The 19526-nt window shown below is 41.3% G+C and overlaps 1 protein-coding gene across 4 annotated transcripts in view; it reads right to left on the bottom strand.

Annotated features, from left to right (window-relative positions):
• Window positions 1–19526, bottom strand: part of LOC113007692 (abl interactor 2-like) — a 36029-nt gene that overhangs the window by 12793 nt on the left and 3710 nt on the right. For 2 of the 4 annotated variants that reach the window (XM_026144519.1, XM_026144516.1), the window contains exons 2-5: window positions 6766–6933; window positions 1588–1764; window positions 1003–1020; window positions 291–394 (exon numbers count right to left, since the gene is read on the bottom strand). In XM_026144519.1, coding sequence (XP_026000304.1) covers window positions 291–394; window positions 1003–1020; window positions 1588–1764; window positions 6766–6933 — 467 coding nt within the window. The remainder of the gene's footprint in view (window positions 1–290; window positions 395–1002; window positions 1021–1587; window positions 1765–6765; window positions 6934–19526) is intronic. The other 2 variants (XM_026144520.1, XM_026144518.1) reach the window with 1 other exon arrangement.

Genomic DNA, 19526 nt, shown 5'->3' on the forward strand with positions numbered 1-19526 from the left:
TTCTACTGAGAAAAAAAAATGGGGTTATGAGATTTGCAAATAAATGCATTCTGTTTTTGTTTACATTTTACGCAGCGTCACAACTTTTCCAAAATTGGATTTTATCCCATGGAGGCCATACTACTCACACATTTAAGAAAAAAAATTGAGACAAATACTCAAGTTCCAATAAATACACAGAACATTCACTTATATTAAACCATGGAAGCACAAAGGATAAGACAAGGTGAATACTAGTAAGGGAAAGAAGATACACATGTGGGAGTGTTGGTGCTAGGCTGTGTACATACCCCAAGATGCCCTTGCCTGCCCTTGGAGGGCTGGGCGGTTTTTGTGTGGGAGGGTTGGACCGAGACAGACCCGCTCCAAGTTTCATGTTCGGCTGACCATTCACCTGTGAGAACAAACCGTGTTAATGCTCAGCGCTCAGCTCAGGCCTTTCACAGAGCCAACATATCAGTAGCTAGCCAAAACAACATCACCCCTGTGTAGCTCACCCCATTGTGCTGAAACAGCTTTAAAACATCAGGTCCTAGAGTCCACCTCTACCGTGTCCTATGATACTGGGTAGAATGATTTATAAGTCCTTTAAGACCTTCAGGACTCATTCGAACATGTTCCAACACTAGCTGTCACTTCACGGTTGGACAGCAGGCAGGCTGTGCATTAAATAATACATTTATGAAAGGCACAGAACTCATTAACCAGGCTGCTATGATTTTTATATGAGAACTTATTAAGCATTCAATAGATTTTTATGATCAGGTGAAAATTGGCATGAAGAAAGGGGGCTGAGTGTAAAGAGACAGAGGGAGGAAGAGGAAGCTGATTTTAGCATATTTTGCTGCTTGGTTTGTTGACCACTGCAGTAATAGCACAGTAGTCACTTTCTTAGATTATTACTGCATTTATTGCTTTTCTAACGGCATTTTCCACATTACACAATTTCCTTCATTTATCACACACACTTCCAATCTGTGTAGGTGTTTTGTGCATCCTTACCTTGAACCTCAGCAACCACTTAATATGCCAATGACAGCAAATAGAAGAGAAAAGAAGAGACAGGGTAGTCTAAAGGTTAGTTACAGTGCAACAGTGCCATGCGAATACCAGCAGCCATTAGAGACAAAGGGCAGAAATACAGATGAAGAAGAGCTGGTGGACAGAAAAGTGAGGAGGAGGAGTGCAGTTAAAGAAATAATGGTGAAAGCACAATGCCTAGATAATTATTGCTACTTATCCTAAATAAAAACTATTTATTTACAAGTGCACACTCTACATGCTTAGAGAAAAACCGCGGCTCACTCAGTTATACACATAAACATGCAATTTCGATCCAATTCTTTTTAAAGAGATTTTTAAAAATGGATTTCTTATTAATAGATATGCAAACCTGGTACAGAGATATTCATTCAAGAGTTTACTAATGCTTGCAATACATAAAAAAAGAAGAGTAAAATAGAAAAGGTGGTACATGCACATGCTTGAGTGCATGGATGAGAATCTGTGTAATCATTTATAAACACTTGAATATGCGAGTTCATATAAACGGATGTTATTATATTCCCTCCTCATTACTCTGCCTACCTTGACTCCATGGCCAATGTCATCCAGGACGCTGTAGTCGATGGGCTTCCTGATGTAGCGCACTGGCCTCTCTGGATTGGCTGGAGCTACAATTTTATGAGCGCGAGACGTGTTTTTATTGGTGGTCAGGATGCCGATCTCCCGCCTCGCTACCTTCTCCTTGTGAATGTCAACGGTCTGGAAGAAGAAAAATGAAGGACGAGCAAATTAAGAAAAAAAAAAAACAAATCACAAAAAATAGCACTCATTTTAATGTGTCAGTGCTCCAAACTGAAAAGTGGAATATAAATGAATTGCTCCGGTGTGGACGCAGCTTAAGCTAGTAGCACCAACATAAATGCAATACCAGTGAGTTTAGCTGAGGTTGATGAGAAGGAAAGGTTAGAAGAAACTTTTTAAAATAGCTCTATAAATTATTATTATCACTTTGACCTTCAGATAATTCTATTGACCTTGAAGGAGAGGTCAGAGGTCAAATGTGACATATTTTAAATTTTTTATATGACACTTTCTATATGTTGACAACATACAAGACACTTGTAAGACTTCTAAGTTCTAAGGCTTTTTGTCCATTTTTGACCAATAAACCTTAAGCTGACCTTCAAAACCTTGGTGGATATGAGAAAAACTTTAATACAATATTGTGGCTCAAGAGTTGGGAGTTCGCCTTGTAATTGGAAGGTTGCTGGTTCGAGCCCCGGCTTGGACAGTCTCGGTCGTTGTGTCCTTGGGCAAGACACTTCACCCGTTGCCTACTGGTGGTGGTCAGAGGGCCCGGTGGCGCCAGTGTCCGGCAGCCTCGCCTCTGTCAGTGCGCCCCAGGGTGGCTGTGGCTACAATGTAGCTGCCATCACCAGTGTGTGACTGTGTGTGTGAATGGGTGGATGACAGGATGTGTAAAGCACTTTGGGGTCCTTAGGGACTAGTAAAGCGCTATATAAATACAGGCCATTTATTACAATGAGCGTACTCTACACACCTACAAAGTTCTATCAGTATTCATTCAAAGCTTTTCCAGCTATCATGTTTATAAAGGGAATAAAAAGCATGGATCCAGCGTTTTACCAAATACATAACCTCCTTGGCAGAGGTAACAATCACAATCAATCACGTTTAAATGGGAGCTTTGAAAAAAATAACTCAGGATTAAAACTTTGACATTAACATTTTTCTCTGCTAAATTAAGCTTCTTGTTTAATTAAGATGTTGATGCATGATGAGCGTCATTCTTAAGCAAGTGCAAACTTCATGTAGCATATTTCCCCTTGTTGAGTGAGGGACATACTCATTACATGTTTTAGTCTAGAACAGAAACCTGTACACTCCTGTGTGTATTAGAAGTGCACCACAGTGATGGTGTCCTGAATCGCTTTGGTCCTGGATGTTCCTTTCACTTCAAAATTATTACTGGAAACACTGATCATACGCTGCTCGCTCTAGTGCTCCATTAATCACAGCCTTCCAACAGCGTGCAGCGCGTGTCTTTACTTTAATCCCTCAGAAGGCTGCAATGTATTTCGCAAACAATAATTCTTATTGTTTTAAACAGCTGCTGCATGGCCACTGGGTCCCATGTGTGGTCCAAGTGAAGTTGAATTATATGAGCTGCATGCAGCCAGTAAGAGAAATAAACAGACACCGAGTTCACAGTGTCCTTGCAGATCAGCCCGAGCAGCTTCTGACCAAACAGTGAAGTTAATGCTCACTTAATGGTCTTGGGCCTTCTTATCTCTCAGGTCTGCTTTTACCATACGAACCCTCACGGACCCTGAGGTCCTCTGGTACTGGCCTTTTGATTGTCCCTAAAGTCAGGACACATACTCACGGAGAGGCAGCTTTTCAGTGGTATGGTCCTCGTCTGTGGAACAGCCTGCCGGAGGAGCTCAGGGCCGCAGAGAACGTACATGTTTTTAAGAACAGGCTCAAGACCCACCTTTTTAATTTAGCTTTTACTTAGCGTTTATTTATTTTTTATGCTTATTTATTCTATCCTGTCATTCTATTATTAATTTAGGATTTACCTAATATTTTTAGATTTTATTCTTATTCATTTTTTAATCTTCTTACTCTATTTATATTTATATTTATATTGTATCCTGTTCTTATTTATTTTATCATTTTACCCTGTATATATTGTATTGCGTCATATCTCCAGTGTTTCCTCGGAGGGCGCTCTCTGCACCGGGGCTGCTATTGACCGTGGCTGCTGGGTCTCTGGGGTCCTCTCAGCCTGGTTGGGGGGCTCCTTGGCCTCCCTCCTGCTGTGTGCCCAGCCTGGAGGCTGCGGTCTGTGACCGGCTCCCGGTGCAGACGGCTCTCTGTTATAATGTTTCCTCACTTGGCTCATGCGAGCCCAGCCCAATTTTTAATCTTTAAGTGTGCGCGTGTGTGTATGTGTGTGTGGGTGTGGGTGGGGGGATATATGTGTATTGAGAGTGTGGGGAGTGAGTTGGAGGGTGGGGTGGGCTGCTTTTAACTATGTAAAGCACTTTGTGGTACATTTTTTCTGTATGAAAAGTGCTTTAGAAATAAAGATTGATTGATTGATTGATTGATGACAGGTTTATGGCATCTCCTCTCTGACACATACACAGAAGAAACACTGCAGCGCCACAGCCGAGACAGAGAACCCAAGTGGTTAAAGGAAAGTGTTTTTCTAGATATGACAACAGCTTTCAAAACTTTGGCAGGTGGAGAGCCATGAAGAAACCTGTTAAAAGAAGTTGAAGAGAAGTGCTCCTGTGTACCACCTGGTTGTTTTAAGCACAGACTGTGCAATGGAATAAAGAACAAGCTAACACGAGAGCTGTCTGTGTGTAGATAAAATGATTGTTTAATTTTTAAACATGAAGTTTTGAAACTTTGCTGCAGGCTGACAGCAGCTGCCTCCTCTCTCCAGAACAATGACACTTACAGCCTGGAGGGGGATACTTAAAGAGAGAAATGCCATTTATTCCACTACACTACTAAACTTATCCTAATTATTTTGCAGATTTAGACTCATAATACAAACTCAAATTGTCATGCTGCATGCGAAAACCAGGCTAAAGCCCAACATTCTTATTTTTTAAATTTGTTTTGGAAAAGGTGATAAATAACAATATGTGTTATTGCAATACTCAGCATATCGCAAAATGCTAAAAATCCCCACAATCGCATTGTGAGTGAAGTATTGTGTGTGTGGGGTGTTGGGTAAGTCCCACCTCTTGTCAAGAGGTTTGTTGGTTTATTTATTTGCAGTTATAGTCCAACGAGGTTAATCTACATTGTAGTGACAGCTTTGAGAGTCATCTGCACACTGTGAAGTTGAGATAATTGTTTGGCTCAGTCTGCATTTCTCGATGGCTTTTCCCAGGCTAAGTAGAAGTCTACTAATAAATTATGCTGTATTATGACAGATTACACTCTCCAGCAGTATATTATGTAGTAGCCAGTTTTTTCAAAGGTCAGTAAAAGTGTATTTGATTGTTTTAGAGCAGAGATGAGGAACTTCCACGCCAATAAAAACAGAGCATCCGGCCTGCGCTACGAGCACGCCGGGACATCTCTGCCTCACCTTCCACGACTCCTATCGGCCGCTGCAGCATGCAAATGCAAAATGGATTTTTTAAAGATCATCTCAGTGCAATTCCTCACCGCATAAAGCGTTCGCCTACACAACGGATGTGACTGTGTCTCACAGAACAGAAAGCGGCAATTATGACATGCGACCACAGCCTGGCCCGATATAACAGGGACAGAAGCATCTCATTATTTCTGCTTACAGAGCATTCCGATTATACTAATTATTTGGAGGTCCGACGAGGAGAATGGAGCCCCTGTACCACTGAAAACTACGATTATTCCTCAAAGCACAGAGTTGCTCTGTGAAGAGACTGTTGAGGATTTAAACACTCAGTGAATGAAAATAGCTCTTTTCTCAATAGAGTGCACTGAGCGACGTGTCAGCTCAGAGTTTTTCTAGGAACAGGAATAAGTTGGACACAGCTGCAGTGTGAGATGTGTGGGTGCAGAGTGTTGTGTAAGCCTGATCGGATCCCTGGCAGCACCACACACTTTCACTTCACTGTTGGGTGCAATCACACTTACAGGTGGTTTTATTCATCCAAGCAGCTGACAGAAACAAAATTAGAGCTCTGTGTTCTTTGTCCTCCAACAGTTAGGACATAGTGATTACTGTTCATTTACTATAGCATCCAATATTACTGTAAGTCATGTAAACAAGATTAAAAGAACCCCTGCAGGAGAAACAGGAACACTGGTATCACATTTTAGAGTCTTCGTGGATTTGACGGTGATCGTACACAGAATTACGTTTGCATAGAGTATTAACCTGGTTCGAAAACACCCCGTCTCCATGATTCCAACATTACCCATTAACATTTAAAGGTATAAGTGTTTTTCACTTCACAGACAGAGCCGAACAGTGCACAGTGGCCTTTTAACGCTTCTCTGAAAACAGCTCCCTGCTGCTGCTGAAAAAGATGTTCTTATGCCGATAGAGTGAAACAAACGCGGTTTGAAGTTGTAGTCAGACAGCCAAACCCTGAGCTGAAGCTCATTATAAAACTCAAAGCAAAGAGGAGCCGCACACTCTCTCTACAGAGACACCATAAACATTGTGTCTGTTTTCATTGCATACACCATCATAAAAAATACTGATTTAAAGATTGTTTGATGCTTTAACCCTGAACCCTAAAAAAAACATTACCAATCAAAGCCTGTTTATCTTAGTATAGTGTGTACAGAAAAAAAAGGGCTAGTTTCTCCACCATCGCCACTTTCTGCTAATAATTTGACCTCTTTTCACTATGTTACTGCTGAACATTCTGCATTTTTGCCTCCTATTTGTAAACACAAACTCCTCCTGGGCTGCTGAACATAAATGCATTCATACATGATTGCATGTTCTGTTCTTTCATTTAGGAGCCCTCTTGCGGGTGTGTATAATTTTGTGCATTGTGTGTACCAGTGTCTTTGTATATGGGCCTTCCTGCTCACAAACTTCATATTTTAGATCATGTTTACAGTTTGAAACCTTCAGCGTGCCTCTGGACGCCTGACTTGGATAACAAAGGCAGTGCGAGGAGGAATTTTCATTAAACGTCATCCCTCACATGTACAAAGCGGCTGTTTAATCCTCTAAGAAGAAATGAGAACATTCAAAGTTCAGCAGACCTGTGAAATGTGGTTGACGGAGCTCTCCATGCGGCGGAGTTGTGAGGCCTGGATGTCCAGCATCTGCAGCACATTGTTGGCCAGCGTGTTGATGAGGTAGGCGACGCTGGCCAGAGACTGTGTGGTGTAGCTCTTTGTTTCCTCCAGCGCCCGCTCCTTGTCTGCAGACTGCGGGGAGAGAGGAGACAGATTCAGGACAGGAGTCACAGAGTGCAACCATTTTACTCACAGACACAGACAGAAAAATGAAGCTTGGAAATGAGAAATATCACACGAACGTGGGGCTGATAAAACGGATGAGGATTTTTCAGACTAGAAATGTTCTATTACATGCCTTGCTTGCCCAGTCATGCTCAGGTGGACCTCGTTTGGCTAACTCCCTACTTAGTATGAATTTATGACGTGAATAATTGTAGTTGATCTGTGAAGCCTAGTTTGCAGCAAATCAATGAAATACCACAAAAATAGTGAGAAATGTCAAAACTAGTCCTCACAGTAACAGACATACACATGAATAAAACCTTTATGATTTCTGCTGGAATGTCACAGTCAGCATTTTATCGAGAGAAGCTGGCAGAATGTGTGTGTGTTTGCATGACTGCACGTGTCAGCATGCATCAGCAACTACATGTGTGAGTTCACATGTGTACTGTATGTATAAAGAGAGTGTGTGCATGCTTGTAAATCTCTGTGAGGACCAACATGTGATTTATAACTTAGGATCGAGGACATATGTGGGAAGTGAGGTCATTTTGGCTGTTCCTCACTTTTAAAATACGCCCTCCAACTGATCGGGGGATTTATAATTTATGTTATATAAAGGTCAGTGTTGAGCTGAGGGGCAAGGGAATTATGGTCCCCACGACTACAGAAAGCCCAACATGTGTGTGTATAATTGCTGAAACACAATGTAGGTCAGTGCAAACTCATTCACGCCCGAGGTTGACAAGAAACACACTGACATCTATGTGTGCCTCTGTGTTACACACGTACTCTCACACACACACAAACTACACACTTATAGAGACTTGAAATACATTATCAATAGACAACACCAACGGAAACACACACAAAGAGTTTGTGTCATAGGTTTAGATGACCCAGAGCCCTACATTCAGTCGCAGAGTCTAAACCATTAAAACTTCTTCAGTGACATAATTAAAGAAAACACTGAGAAGTGGTGTCACGAATCTCAAAGCAAACCAGCAAGTGCTTCACCAAGTCAGAGACACAATGCTGCATTTGAAGTCGCTATTGTTACAGCGTAAAAACAAAAACCGCACGCCGACGTCATAATAAACTATGTGTGAGAGCAGAGCAAAAAGAAAAGAGAACAGCAGGTGTTACAGAGGCTCAAGCGGTGACCTCTGCCCTCAGCGAGCTGTGCAGCACTTTCCAGCTGTTTTAGGTGACGCCTGCTGTGACGGCTCAGCTCAGTGTTTTAACACTTCGAAGAGCACAGTGAGATTTTATTTTCATATTTTACATTCCAAATGGGTAGACAGAGAACTTGTAGCAAGTTCTATTTTTTCAACATTATATTTTTGTCACCGCGAGGGCTCGAATTCTCTGCCGTCTGCCTTATTAATGCTTCATGTGCTGATTCTAGGAATCTGGCAGTCTATTTGATTTATGAGACATAACATTTCTACATAAAGGTTGTGGACATCCCAGTGTAGTGTAATGGTGATCTTGTTTAGTGTTATCTGCTTAAATCAGGTCAGAATACACAGTGTAACAGTAACTGATTATCAGCAGTATGTCGAGGCTGCAGATGTCTGCACACTAAATTTATCACTGCTCCTCATTTCATCCATCACTCCATCCATGTATTTTCAATTGCTTATCCAGATCCAGATCCAGAGGCATTCCCAAGCCAGCTGTCCCCACTCCCATGCCCCCACACCTTGATAGGGAACAATGATATTTTAATTACTCTTAATTAAATTCCTAAAAATGTAATACAGTGATTTGTTTAAAAAAAAAAAAAAAAAAAAATCAATCAAAATTTATTTATATAGCACATTTTAAAGGCTGAAGTACACAAAAGTGCTTTCCAGTAAAATCATGATACAGATAAAAATCACAATATAAAATATAAATTACAGATATAAAATAATTACATAATCGAAATGCAAAGCCAGATGTAAATTACCCTAATTAGCCTTGAATGCCAGGTTAAACAAGTACGTTTTTAGACGTGATTTAAAAGATTGAATAGAATCTGATGCGCGAATATGAAGAGGAAGAATATTCCATAACCTGGGTGCGGCAAAGGCAAAGGCACGGCCTCCTCTGGTCTTCAGCAGAGACCTAGGTTGCACTAAGAGCAGTTGGCCCGATGATCTTAGTGCTCTCTTAGGGCTAGTCAGGTGCCATATTATTTAGGATTTTATAAGTAAACAATAAAATTTTAAAATCAATTCGATATTTAATAGGAAGCCAATGTAAGTTGGCCAGAACAGGGGTGATAGAATCATACTTTCTAGTGCCTGTTAAGAGACGTGCTGCAGCATTTTGGACCAGCTGCAATCGCTGAAGGAGGGAAGATTGTAGGCCCAAGTAGAGAGAATTACAATAATCTAGTCTTGAAGTGATGAAAGCATGAATGAGTTTCTCCAGATCGTTGCGTGGTATATAAGGTTTAGCCTTAGAAATTAGGCGTAGTTGGTGAAAGCTGGTTTTTACCACAGTAGACACCTGTTTATCTAGTTTGAAGCAACTGTCCATGAAAACTCCAAGATTCCTAGCAGCATCAGTGAGGTGATTAGCAACAGGCCCGAGTGTACCAGTCAGTTGCCCCAGAGGCATATTTCTATCAAAAACAATCATTTCTGTCTTCTTTTCATTTAAAGTAAGAGAGTTACGTGATAACCAGTCTTTGACATCCCTCAGACAATCAAACAGAAGCTGTAGTGAAAATGAAACATCCCCAGTCAAGTGGAGGTAGATTTGAATATCATCAGCATAGCAGTGAAAAGAGACATTATGTTTTTCAAAAATGGAGCCCAAGGGCAACATGTACAGAGAAAACAACACAGGACCCAGTACCGAGCCCTGGGGCACACCACAGCAACAAAGGGCAGAAGAAGAGGAATATTTTCCCATCATGACAGAGACCGACCTCTCAGAAAAATATGATTTAAACCATGAGAGAACATTTCCTTTAAGGCCTGCTACTTGTTCTAAGCTTGCCAAAAGAATATCATGGTCAACCGTGTCAAAGGCTGAAGTCAAATCTAATAGAACTAAGACCGCAGAGCGCCCGGAGTCAGCGATTAGAAGGAGGTCATTGAAGACTCTTAGTAGGGCAGTTTCGGTGCTGTGACGCGGTTTAAAATCCAGACTGGAATTTATCACTTATACCGTTTCTCTCTAAATGGGTCTGTAGTTGCTGAAGCACTATTTTCTCTAAAATGTTTGACATGAAAGGGAGTTTAGAAATCTGCCTGTAATTTGCTAGAGTGTTATGATCAAGGCTGCTTTTCTTGATAACAGGTTGCACGACTGCATGTTTAAAGACAGTCGGAACACAGCCAGATAACAGTGATGAGTTAAAAATAAGATACAGGACCCGATTGTATTCAATCCATCCTTAATGATACGAGAAGGAATAATGTCATGCAGAGAATTTGAGCTTCTCAGGTTATTAATTATTTCATTTAAAGTCGAGAACGACACAGGTTCAAACTGTTGAAAAACCGTTGACCATTCGGAAACTGGGGCTTGATTTACTACCGGAGAATGTGGGGCCCTTAACACTGAGATCTTATCTATAAAATGATTTAGAAATTTTTCACAGAGGGTCAGGGAGGCATCCATCGAAACATCAGAGCAAGGATTAACCACTGAGTTAAAGATTTTAAACAGAAATAGTCACCACCTTTTTTTGACTGAAGCGGTTTTCAAACACGCACTGCAGCACTGACCTTTTCTAGCACTTATCTGAGAGCACAAATATTGGTTTCAGTCAGATGTGGTGTTAAACGGTTTTTCACCTGCCAGCTTGGGGCATGTCTGATGGCACCAATGTGGGAACTGTACAGACTACATCCAGAAGTGAGAATATGGGAGACAAAGGCTATGTTCACACTGCAGGTGAAAACGCATCAAATCCGACTTTTTTGACCGTATGCGACCCATATCTGATCATGGAATGACAGTGTGAACAGCTCAAATCCGATATTTTCAAATCCGACCTGGGTCACTTTCGTATGTGGTACTCAATCCGATACATATCTGATGTTTTAGAAAGCGTCTGCAGTTTGAATGGCCATGTCGCATTAAATCCGTCTTTTACATCACTGACACAAGACAGACGCCAATTATCAGCGCCGGAGAAGACAACATGAACCATCCAGTGTAGATGTCAGTTAAACTGCTGGGAAGACAACGTTGGAGAAACGTGAACATTTTATTTGTACTGCATAATCTGTAGATTCTGACAGAAATCTGCAGCTATCCTTGGAAGCACCGCTCCTCTAAAACAGCAATAAGGTTAATTATTAGGCCATATGTAAATAACAAAATAACTTAAAGAAAAATTGGGAAATGTAAAGTCTGAAACAGTTTGGTCTGGGTCTAAACAGAGCGCGTTGTGTGTGATGTTAGGGCTGTGCGATATGACCAAAATCTCATATCCCGATATAAGACATCTATCGTCCAATAATGATATAAATCACAAAAATTTTACATTTTATGAAAATTCTGTGAATCTCGGGCAGCTCGACTTGCGTGAAGTGTTTCCAGCTGGGTGTCGTGTACCTGGAGTCGAATGTTTTAACCGATGCATGACACTATACATTGTTAGACATAAGTTGTAACGGCCGCTGTTTTCTTTGTGAGTATTTATTACACGGCGTGCTGCGGCGAAAAGCCTGTTCTAACGTTTGAGTCTAAGGTTTATTTTTTAGCACCTGGCGGCTCTTTTTTGCTTCCTATCCGTAAACACTGCATACTCTTTCACGTGATTCAGTTTATTTTGAAAAGTCTCAACAGGATCTTGAGCTTTATTCTGAAAGGTTTATGTGGAAAATAAACAAGCGGACACGCGATGGTTTTACCGTCGTTGTTGCTAACGACAACGCATAAAAACAGGCTCTTGTCCGTCCATAGAGTGGTTATATTAAATATAAGAGAAAGAGAGAACTTTAAGAAATTAACATAGCCACTACAGTGACCATCAGAACGGTGAAAGAATATTGCCATAAACAGTTTATTTTGCGACACAGCTGGGTAGAGCCTAACCCAGCTGTCTTAGGGCAAGAGGCAGGGTACACGCTGGACAGGTCACCAGTCTGTTGCAGGGCTAACACATTGCGACAGACAACCATTCACACACATGGGCGATTTAGAATGACCACATAACCTAAACCGACTAACTGCATGTCTTTGGACTGTGGGAGGAAGCTGAAGTACCCGGAGAGAACCCACACAAACACGGGGGACTCAGGACCTCCTTCTGTGAGGCAATAGTGCTAACCACCGTGCCAGCGAGAGTTTAAAAGAGTGAATAAATTCATAAATTCAGCCCCATTTTTTGAGGAGGTCCATGACAGCAAAAGTCAGCATCCACAAACTTTCTAAGTCTTAATGAAGAACGTAACTTTTGAGTCCAGTCCTTTTTGATAAATATTCTCATTTTTATCTTTGCTTCACTGTCTAATCTACAATCAGCCCGCCTCCTTCCCTATTCTTCCATCCTCTTCTGTCTTAGTCATCTCCCTTTCCTCTCCTCTCCTCCCTCTTTATCACATCATCCTAATATCTCCTATTTTTCTCTCCCTTCGTTCTCATCAGCCATCTGATACCCTGTTAGCAGTGACCTAGTTGGAGGGATGCCTCCTCTGGCCTGAGGCGAAGGCAAAGCAGCACACACTTAGCCGCACACGTAATGATGCTGTTGATGTTATCCCCTCCTCCCTTTTTCCAACTAAGTTCATGTACATAAATCATATCAGACCTATGTAGAATCATAAGCATGCTCTAATTCCCCTGACCTCTTTTTTAATTCATTTATTTTTTTAAACAAAACAGACTCTGGTCTATTAGCCACATTCCTACTGTTAATTATTCTAAGATCAACATTTAAAAACAGCCACAAAGTGTGGCGGCAAATGCTGCTCGTAAATGTCAAGACATCTTAAGAAAAACAGCAGATGGTACAGCCTCCACGGAGCCCTCATCTCCACATCACAGAGTCAGTGTGGGATTACATGAAGAGATAGAAGACACCGAAGACCACAGAAACCCACAGAATAATGGTGGCACCATCTCCAACATCAGCGTAGCCAGTGATTCTGAGATAAGTCAGGACACCAGTGATGAGTACAACGTGCAAAGTAAAGATGGCAACCACTCATGGGAAAGAAGAAAGAAGAAATCCACTCGCTGAAACATGTCCGTTTCTTTGCTCTCTCCTTAAGGCCACCCTCCTTTGGTCAACAGTCTTCCGATTGGCTGTCTCTCACAATCAGAAGGTTTGAAGAGCAGGTAGGAGGGGCTGCTGTGCTCACAGGACTAACTCAATAACAAAAGACACAGTCGGAAACTGTACATCTGCAGCAGTCTGGAAATTTAAAGAAAAATAAGGACAATCATATCCCACATCAGCATCCCACAATACCACCACTTATTCAAGACAAGTACACAACATAAGCTAACACAAGCCAGACTGATGCAGTTGGCAGGGTAAAACCATCCTTACTTGCTTCTTTGTGAATCCCCAGTGATGTAAAAAACTGAGAGCAGTGATCCAGTCGCCAAATGACTGCTGTGCAAAGGTAAATGTGATGTTATACACTTCTTGCCCCTTTATCTCATCCCTTTATTATGTCAGCTCTTAAATAAAAGGGAAAGCCAGAGAGATGGATTTTAACAAACAAACAACTGGGAGAGGTACGACCATGGAAGGAAGTGCAATTCTCTTCGGCTTTGAATCCGTCCCTGCACTACACCGTTTATCTTAAACCAAGCACAGGTCTGTTTGTAGCTTCTGTCAGAGAGAGACAGCCACCAACGGCCAAGAGCCTGCTTTTACCTTACAAGGACAGGTCGCTCTCTGTGTGTACACATACAGGGAGTGCAGAATTATTAGGCAAGTTGTATTTTTGAGGAATAATTTTATTATTGAACAACAACCATGTTCTCAATGAACCCAAAAAACTCATTAATATCAAAGCTGAATGTTTTTGGAAGTAGTTTTTAGTTTGTTTTTAGTTTTAGCTATTTTAGGGGGATATCTGTGTTTGCAGGTGACTATTACTGTGCATAATTATTAGGCAACTTAACAAAAACAAATATATACCCATTTCAATTATTTATTTTTACCAGTGAAACCAATATAACATCTCCACATTCACAAATATACATTTCTGACATTCAAAAACAAAACAAAAACAAAGCAGCGACCAATATAACCACCTTTCTTTGCAAGGACACTCAAAAGCCTGCCATCCATGGATTCTGTCAGTGTTTTGATCTGTTCACCATCAACATTGCGTGCAGCAGCAACCACAGCCTCCCAGACACTGTTCAGAGAGGTGTACTGTTTTCCCTCCTTGTAAATCTCACATTTGATGATGGACCACAGGTTCTCAATGGGGTTCAGATCAGGTGAACAAGGAGGCCATGTCATTAGTTTTTCTTCTTTTATACCCTTTCTTGCCAGCCACGCTGTGGAGTACTTGGACGCGTGTGATGGAGCATTGTCCTGCATGAAAATCATGTTTTTCTTGAAGGATGCAGACTTCTTCCTGTACCACTTCCTGTACCACTGCTTGAACGAGTGCCCAGTGGAGAGAGTGGACAGCTTCAAATACCTCGGAGTTCACATCACGCAGGACCTGTCATGGTCCTGTCACATCAACACCGTGGTGAAAAAGGCCCGACAGCGTCTCTACCACCTCAGACGCTTGAGAGACTTCCAACTGCCCTCCAAGGTGCTCAGGAACTTTTACTCGTGCACCATAGAGAGCATCCTGGCGGGAAACATCTTAACCTGGTTCGGGAACAGCACCGTGCAGGACAGACGAGCTCTACAGAGGGTTGTGCGGTCAGCTGAGCGCACCATCCGCTCCGAGCTCCCTGACCTGCACTCAATCTACAGCAGGCAGTGCTGGACCAAGGCCAGGAAGATCGTGAAGGACCTCAGCCATCCCAACAACAGACTGTTCTCTCTGTTGAGGTCAGGAAAGCGATTCCGCTCCCTGAAGACCAACACAGAGAGACTGAGGAGGAGCTTCTTCCCGCAGGCAATACGGTCTCTCAATCACACCACCACACAGTACTGACCCACACATATGGTTCTTACACACACACTGGACTTTCTGGACTTTGGTTTTGCACAACACTGGTCACTATATTCTTCATTTCCGGTTAATACTTGTACAGCTGCTGTTATTGTGTATATATTTATTTAGATTTAGATTTCTTCATACATTCTTATATAGTTCTATATTGTGTATTGTGTATTTTGTTGTACAGTTATTTTATTTTCAACTTTAATTTATATATTTATCTTTATCTTATTCTTCCCAGTTAAATTTACCCTTCATTCTAATTTGTGTTGTACAGTTATTTCATTTTTAACCTTAATTTATATTTTATTCCTTCCTAGTTAAATTTACCCTTTTTAATTTTTCATATTTATTTCCTTTCTTATTCATAGCCTTTTCCTTTTTTGTTCTCTTTAGGTCACGAGCAGTTGTCCAAGCATTTCACTACATATCGTACTGTGTATGACTGTGTACGTGACAAATAAAAATTTGAATTTGAAATTTGAATTTGATTTGAAGAAGGTGTCTTCCAGAAACTGGCAGTAGGACTGGGAGTTGAGCTTGACTCCATCCTCAACCCGAAAAGGCCCCACAAGCTCATCTTTGATGATACCAGCCCAAACCAGTACTCCACCTCCACCTTGCTGGCGTCTGAGTCGGACTGGAGCTCTCTGCCCTTTACCAATCCAGCCACGGGCCCATCCATCTGGCCCATCAAGACTCACTCTCATTTCATCAGTCCATAAAACCTTAGAAAAACCAGTCTTGAGATATTTCTTGGCCCAGTCTTGACGTTTCAGCTTGTGTGTCTTGTTCAGTGGTGGTCGTCTTTCAGCCTTTCTTACCTTGGCCATGTGTCTGAGTATTGCACACCTTGTGCTTTTGGGCACTCCAGTGATGTTGCAGCTCTGAAATATGGCCAAACTGGTGGCAAGTGGCATCTTCACGCTTGACTTTTCTCAGTTCATGGGCAGTTATTTTGCGCCTTGGTTTTTCCACACGCTTCTTGCGACCCTGTTGACTATTTTGAATGAAACGCTTGATTGTTCGATGATCACGCTTCAGAAGCTTTGCAATTTTGAGACTGCTGCATCCCTCTGCAAGATATCTCACTATTTTTGACTTTTCTGAGCCTGTCAAGTCCTTCTTTTGACCCATTTTGCCAAAGGAAAGGAAGTTGCCTAATAATTATGCACACCTGATATAGGGTGTTGATGTCATTAGACCACACCCCTTCTCATTACAGAGATGCACATCACCTAATATGCTTAATTGGTAGTAGGCTTTCGAGCCTATACAGCTTGGAGTAAGACAGCATGCATGAAGAGGATGATGTGGACAAAATACTCATTTGCCTAATAATTCTGCACTCCCTGTATATAAGTTAATGGCTTGGGAGGTATTTCTACTTTTAATTATTTTTTTAAATTACTCGATTACATAAAACATACAAGCAGTCTTTGTGCACACTAGAAGAACAATGAGGAACTTTAAAAAAAAGACAATTTGTCAGTTAAAGTCACACAAAGTTTAGTTAAGAGGAAAAAAAACAGTCTATCTCTTTAAATCAGCATCATCAACCCTCTTAACGCTCAGTGAAAGCACTCTTTTTAAATGTCAATACACAGCATCACTGCAGCTTGGTAACAGCTGCTGGGTCAAGCAGTATTAATCACAATGAAATTTTACATTGCTTCTAACGTCTGGTAATATAAATGAGGAAGCATAATCACTTTTGCAGATGAACACTAGTGATTATTATTGATCCTCAATAATGTAAAGAAAACAAAGCCCAAGCAGTAAATAAAATGAATTTGAACTGCACTGAATCCGAATCCACTTGGTCTCACAGTAAGTAAAACATGAATAATAATAAAATGTACAACACACACTTTTCCATCTTGTCTGTCAGCCACTAACACACTGTGATCACAATAATTTCCCCACCTCTTGTGCGACACTCTTAATTAATGGCTGACACATTTTCTCCCAGCTTTATTTCCATTTTAAAGGAATCGACAGCTGACTGGTTGTGATTTTGTTCTTTGTGGCAGTACAAAATGTTACAGGAGTTTTCTCAAACTCCTGCAGGTTAAACTGGGAATACAAACAGCCAGATTTGATTATTTCTGAAGAAAAATGGAAACACAGCTAAGTGCATTTGGCGGAGAAAAAAAAAGACAAAAATCTAAATCTGTAGATCCAACTGTAGAAAAAAAAGGAGGAAAAAAAGCTGAATATTTTCCATTTGTTTACTATACTTGCCACAGATTTAGAATTATTTCATGGAAGTAGTCATTTAAAAATAACCCCGGTGTTTTTGGTGTGAGCCACTTTCTCCAGCTCATCCCGGGGGACGCCACGCATGCATGTGAGATGACAAATCCCCCCCCATGGTAATCTGAGGTCTGGCCCCCAATCCCAAACCAGTCCAATGCACCTGGGAGCCATCCAGGTGGCATCCCGGTCAGTAAGTTTGGGCAGTATGACAATATGGCAGTAATGTTACTTAAAAATCCCAGCCGATTTATTAACTACTAGGATTTATTAACGGACATTTTAAACATCATCTTAACGAACCAGGATTTCTGGTGCCAACTACTTATTTAGCCAACATAAACATTGATTGATTAGGTAACATAAACACCATCATAGTGTAAACCCAGCTGAACTCTCAGGCCAGTGTTAAGGTACCAGAAGCAGACATCACTCTGTTGGACACGTGCTATCACTGAACTGAACTAAATTGATTATGAATAGATTATTGGGAATCAAAGAGTAACACTGTCTCTACATCAGCTGGCATCCAGTTCCACCTGGTCTCCACAGAGGGTAGTCATGTGACCATGCACCAAACGGACACTGACTGTTGTACTGTCCTTCTGAAGTGCCACTGCACAACCTGCACTGCAACAACACATTAATTATACAGTGCTAGCTGAATATCACATAATTATTAGAAAAAGAGAAAAAAACAACTTTTGTTCTATGAGCCTGCATGTATGATCACCTCAGGTTTGCCAAGCTTCTGATCACAAACCCATCTTTCCAAATGTTCAGCGTGTTTCGCCCCCGCAGGAGCTGTTCCTGGCATCAGTAATGAAAGTGGAGGCTGATGCACCAATTGCCATGGTTTTCAACCCAAAACACACACACAGCCATCACCAGAGTATATGTCCAGCTTCCTGCAGTGCTACCATGTGTTTTCAATGAGCAGCAGGAGGTCGAGTTACATTACAACTACCTCTGCTGACAGCTAACCGGTACCAGCTGTGGAGAACCCTGAAGGAACAAAACAGGACAGGACTGTAGTTGGGGCAAGGAGGAGAAACGTGTCTGCACATGCTCAGTTCAGACTCGCTCGGATTCTTTGCTGAAGGCGCTAAACAACCACACATTTTGCAATTTATCTGAAAAAAAGAAAAGTAGTAACGGCCTGCTTTGCTGCTTTTTTTCTCACCATTTTTCATCATTTTCTCTAATATCTTTTCCTTTGTGTTACAGTAAATATTCCAACAAACTTTCTGTAAAAAAGAAAGCAGCTATTTAAGGCTCTAACTTTCTAGAGTGCAGCTTCAATTTATCTCAGTTTACAAACCTACAGCATTAAGGAGGAGGATGTGTGGGTGGTGTTATATTGAAAACCAGGTCTCCAGCACCTTTGGAAGAGGCAGGAACAGTCATCTCTGCCTTTTTTCCTGACAAAGCTAGGAGTCTGGATGGCTGTTTGAAGTATGAACATCTAAAGTAGGATAGACCATTTCCCTGATTAAAAACTGACCACGTTAATGATCAATAATGATCATTATTATTGATCACAAGAACAGCAAAAATTACTTTTCCCCGATTATTAAAAGGAGCCAACAACTTAAAACTCCACCAATAATGTGTAATTGAAATGCTGTATTATTTAAGGATGTCACATGCATGGCAGCAGAGCATTAAGATCTGCACCACCTGCAAAGCTGTCATATTTTACACATTCTAGTAGTCCCACACAGCTGTGGGCAGTCAGAACAAGAGGCTTCAATAGAGCAGAGCATTAAAATCCACTTTAATTATCACTTTGAGCAGAGGCAGAACAGGAAAGTCAGCACACAAGCTCAGCTCCTGCTGTTTGTGTCTCCTGACATCAGCCTGATATCTGCAGACAGCTGTGAAACTGTGCATACAGGCGGACTCGATAGTTTCATACTCTCCTCCTACTTTGCCTCTTCCAAACATAGTTTTATTAATAAACACAACTAATGACCAGTTTGCAACTGGTTCACATAAGAGATATTTTCAGGTTACATTTGTCATGGAAATCAGTTTTTATACCACATAACAGATTACAAGGTCTTGAATAATCAGGCCCCAGTTTATGTTAAAGACCTCATAGCACCCCATTAGAGCATTTTGCCATCAGACTACTGGCTCAATTGTGGTGCCTAGGATATTTAAAAGTAGAATGGGAGACAGAGCCTTCAGCTTTCCTTTCTGATA

The sequence above is a fragment of the Astatotilapia calliptera genome, chromosome 16, assembly GCF_900246225.1.
Source record: "Astatotilapia calliptera chromosome 16, fAstCal1.2, whole genome shotgun sequence".
NCBI lineage: Eukaryota > Metazoa > Chordata > Actinopteri > Cichliformes > Cichlidae > Astatotilapia > Astatotilapia calliptera.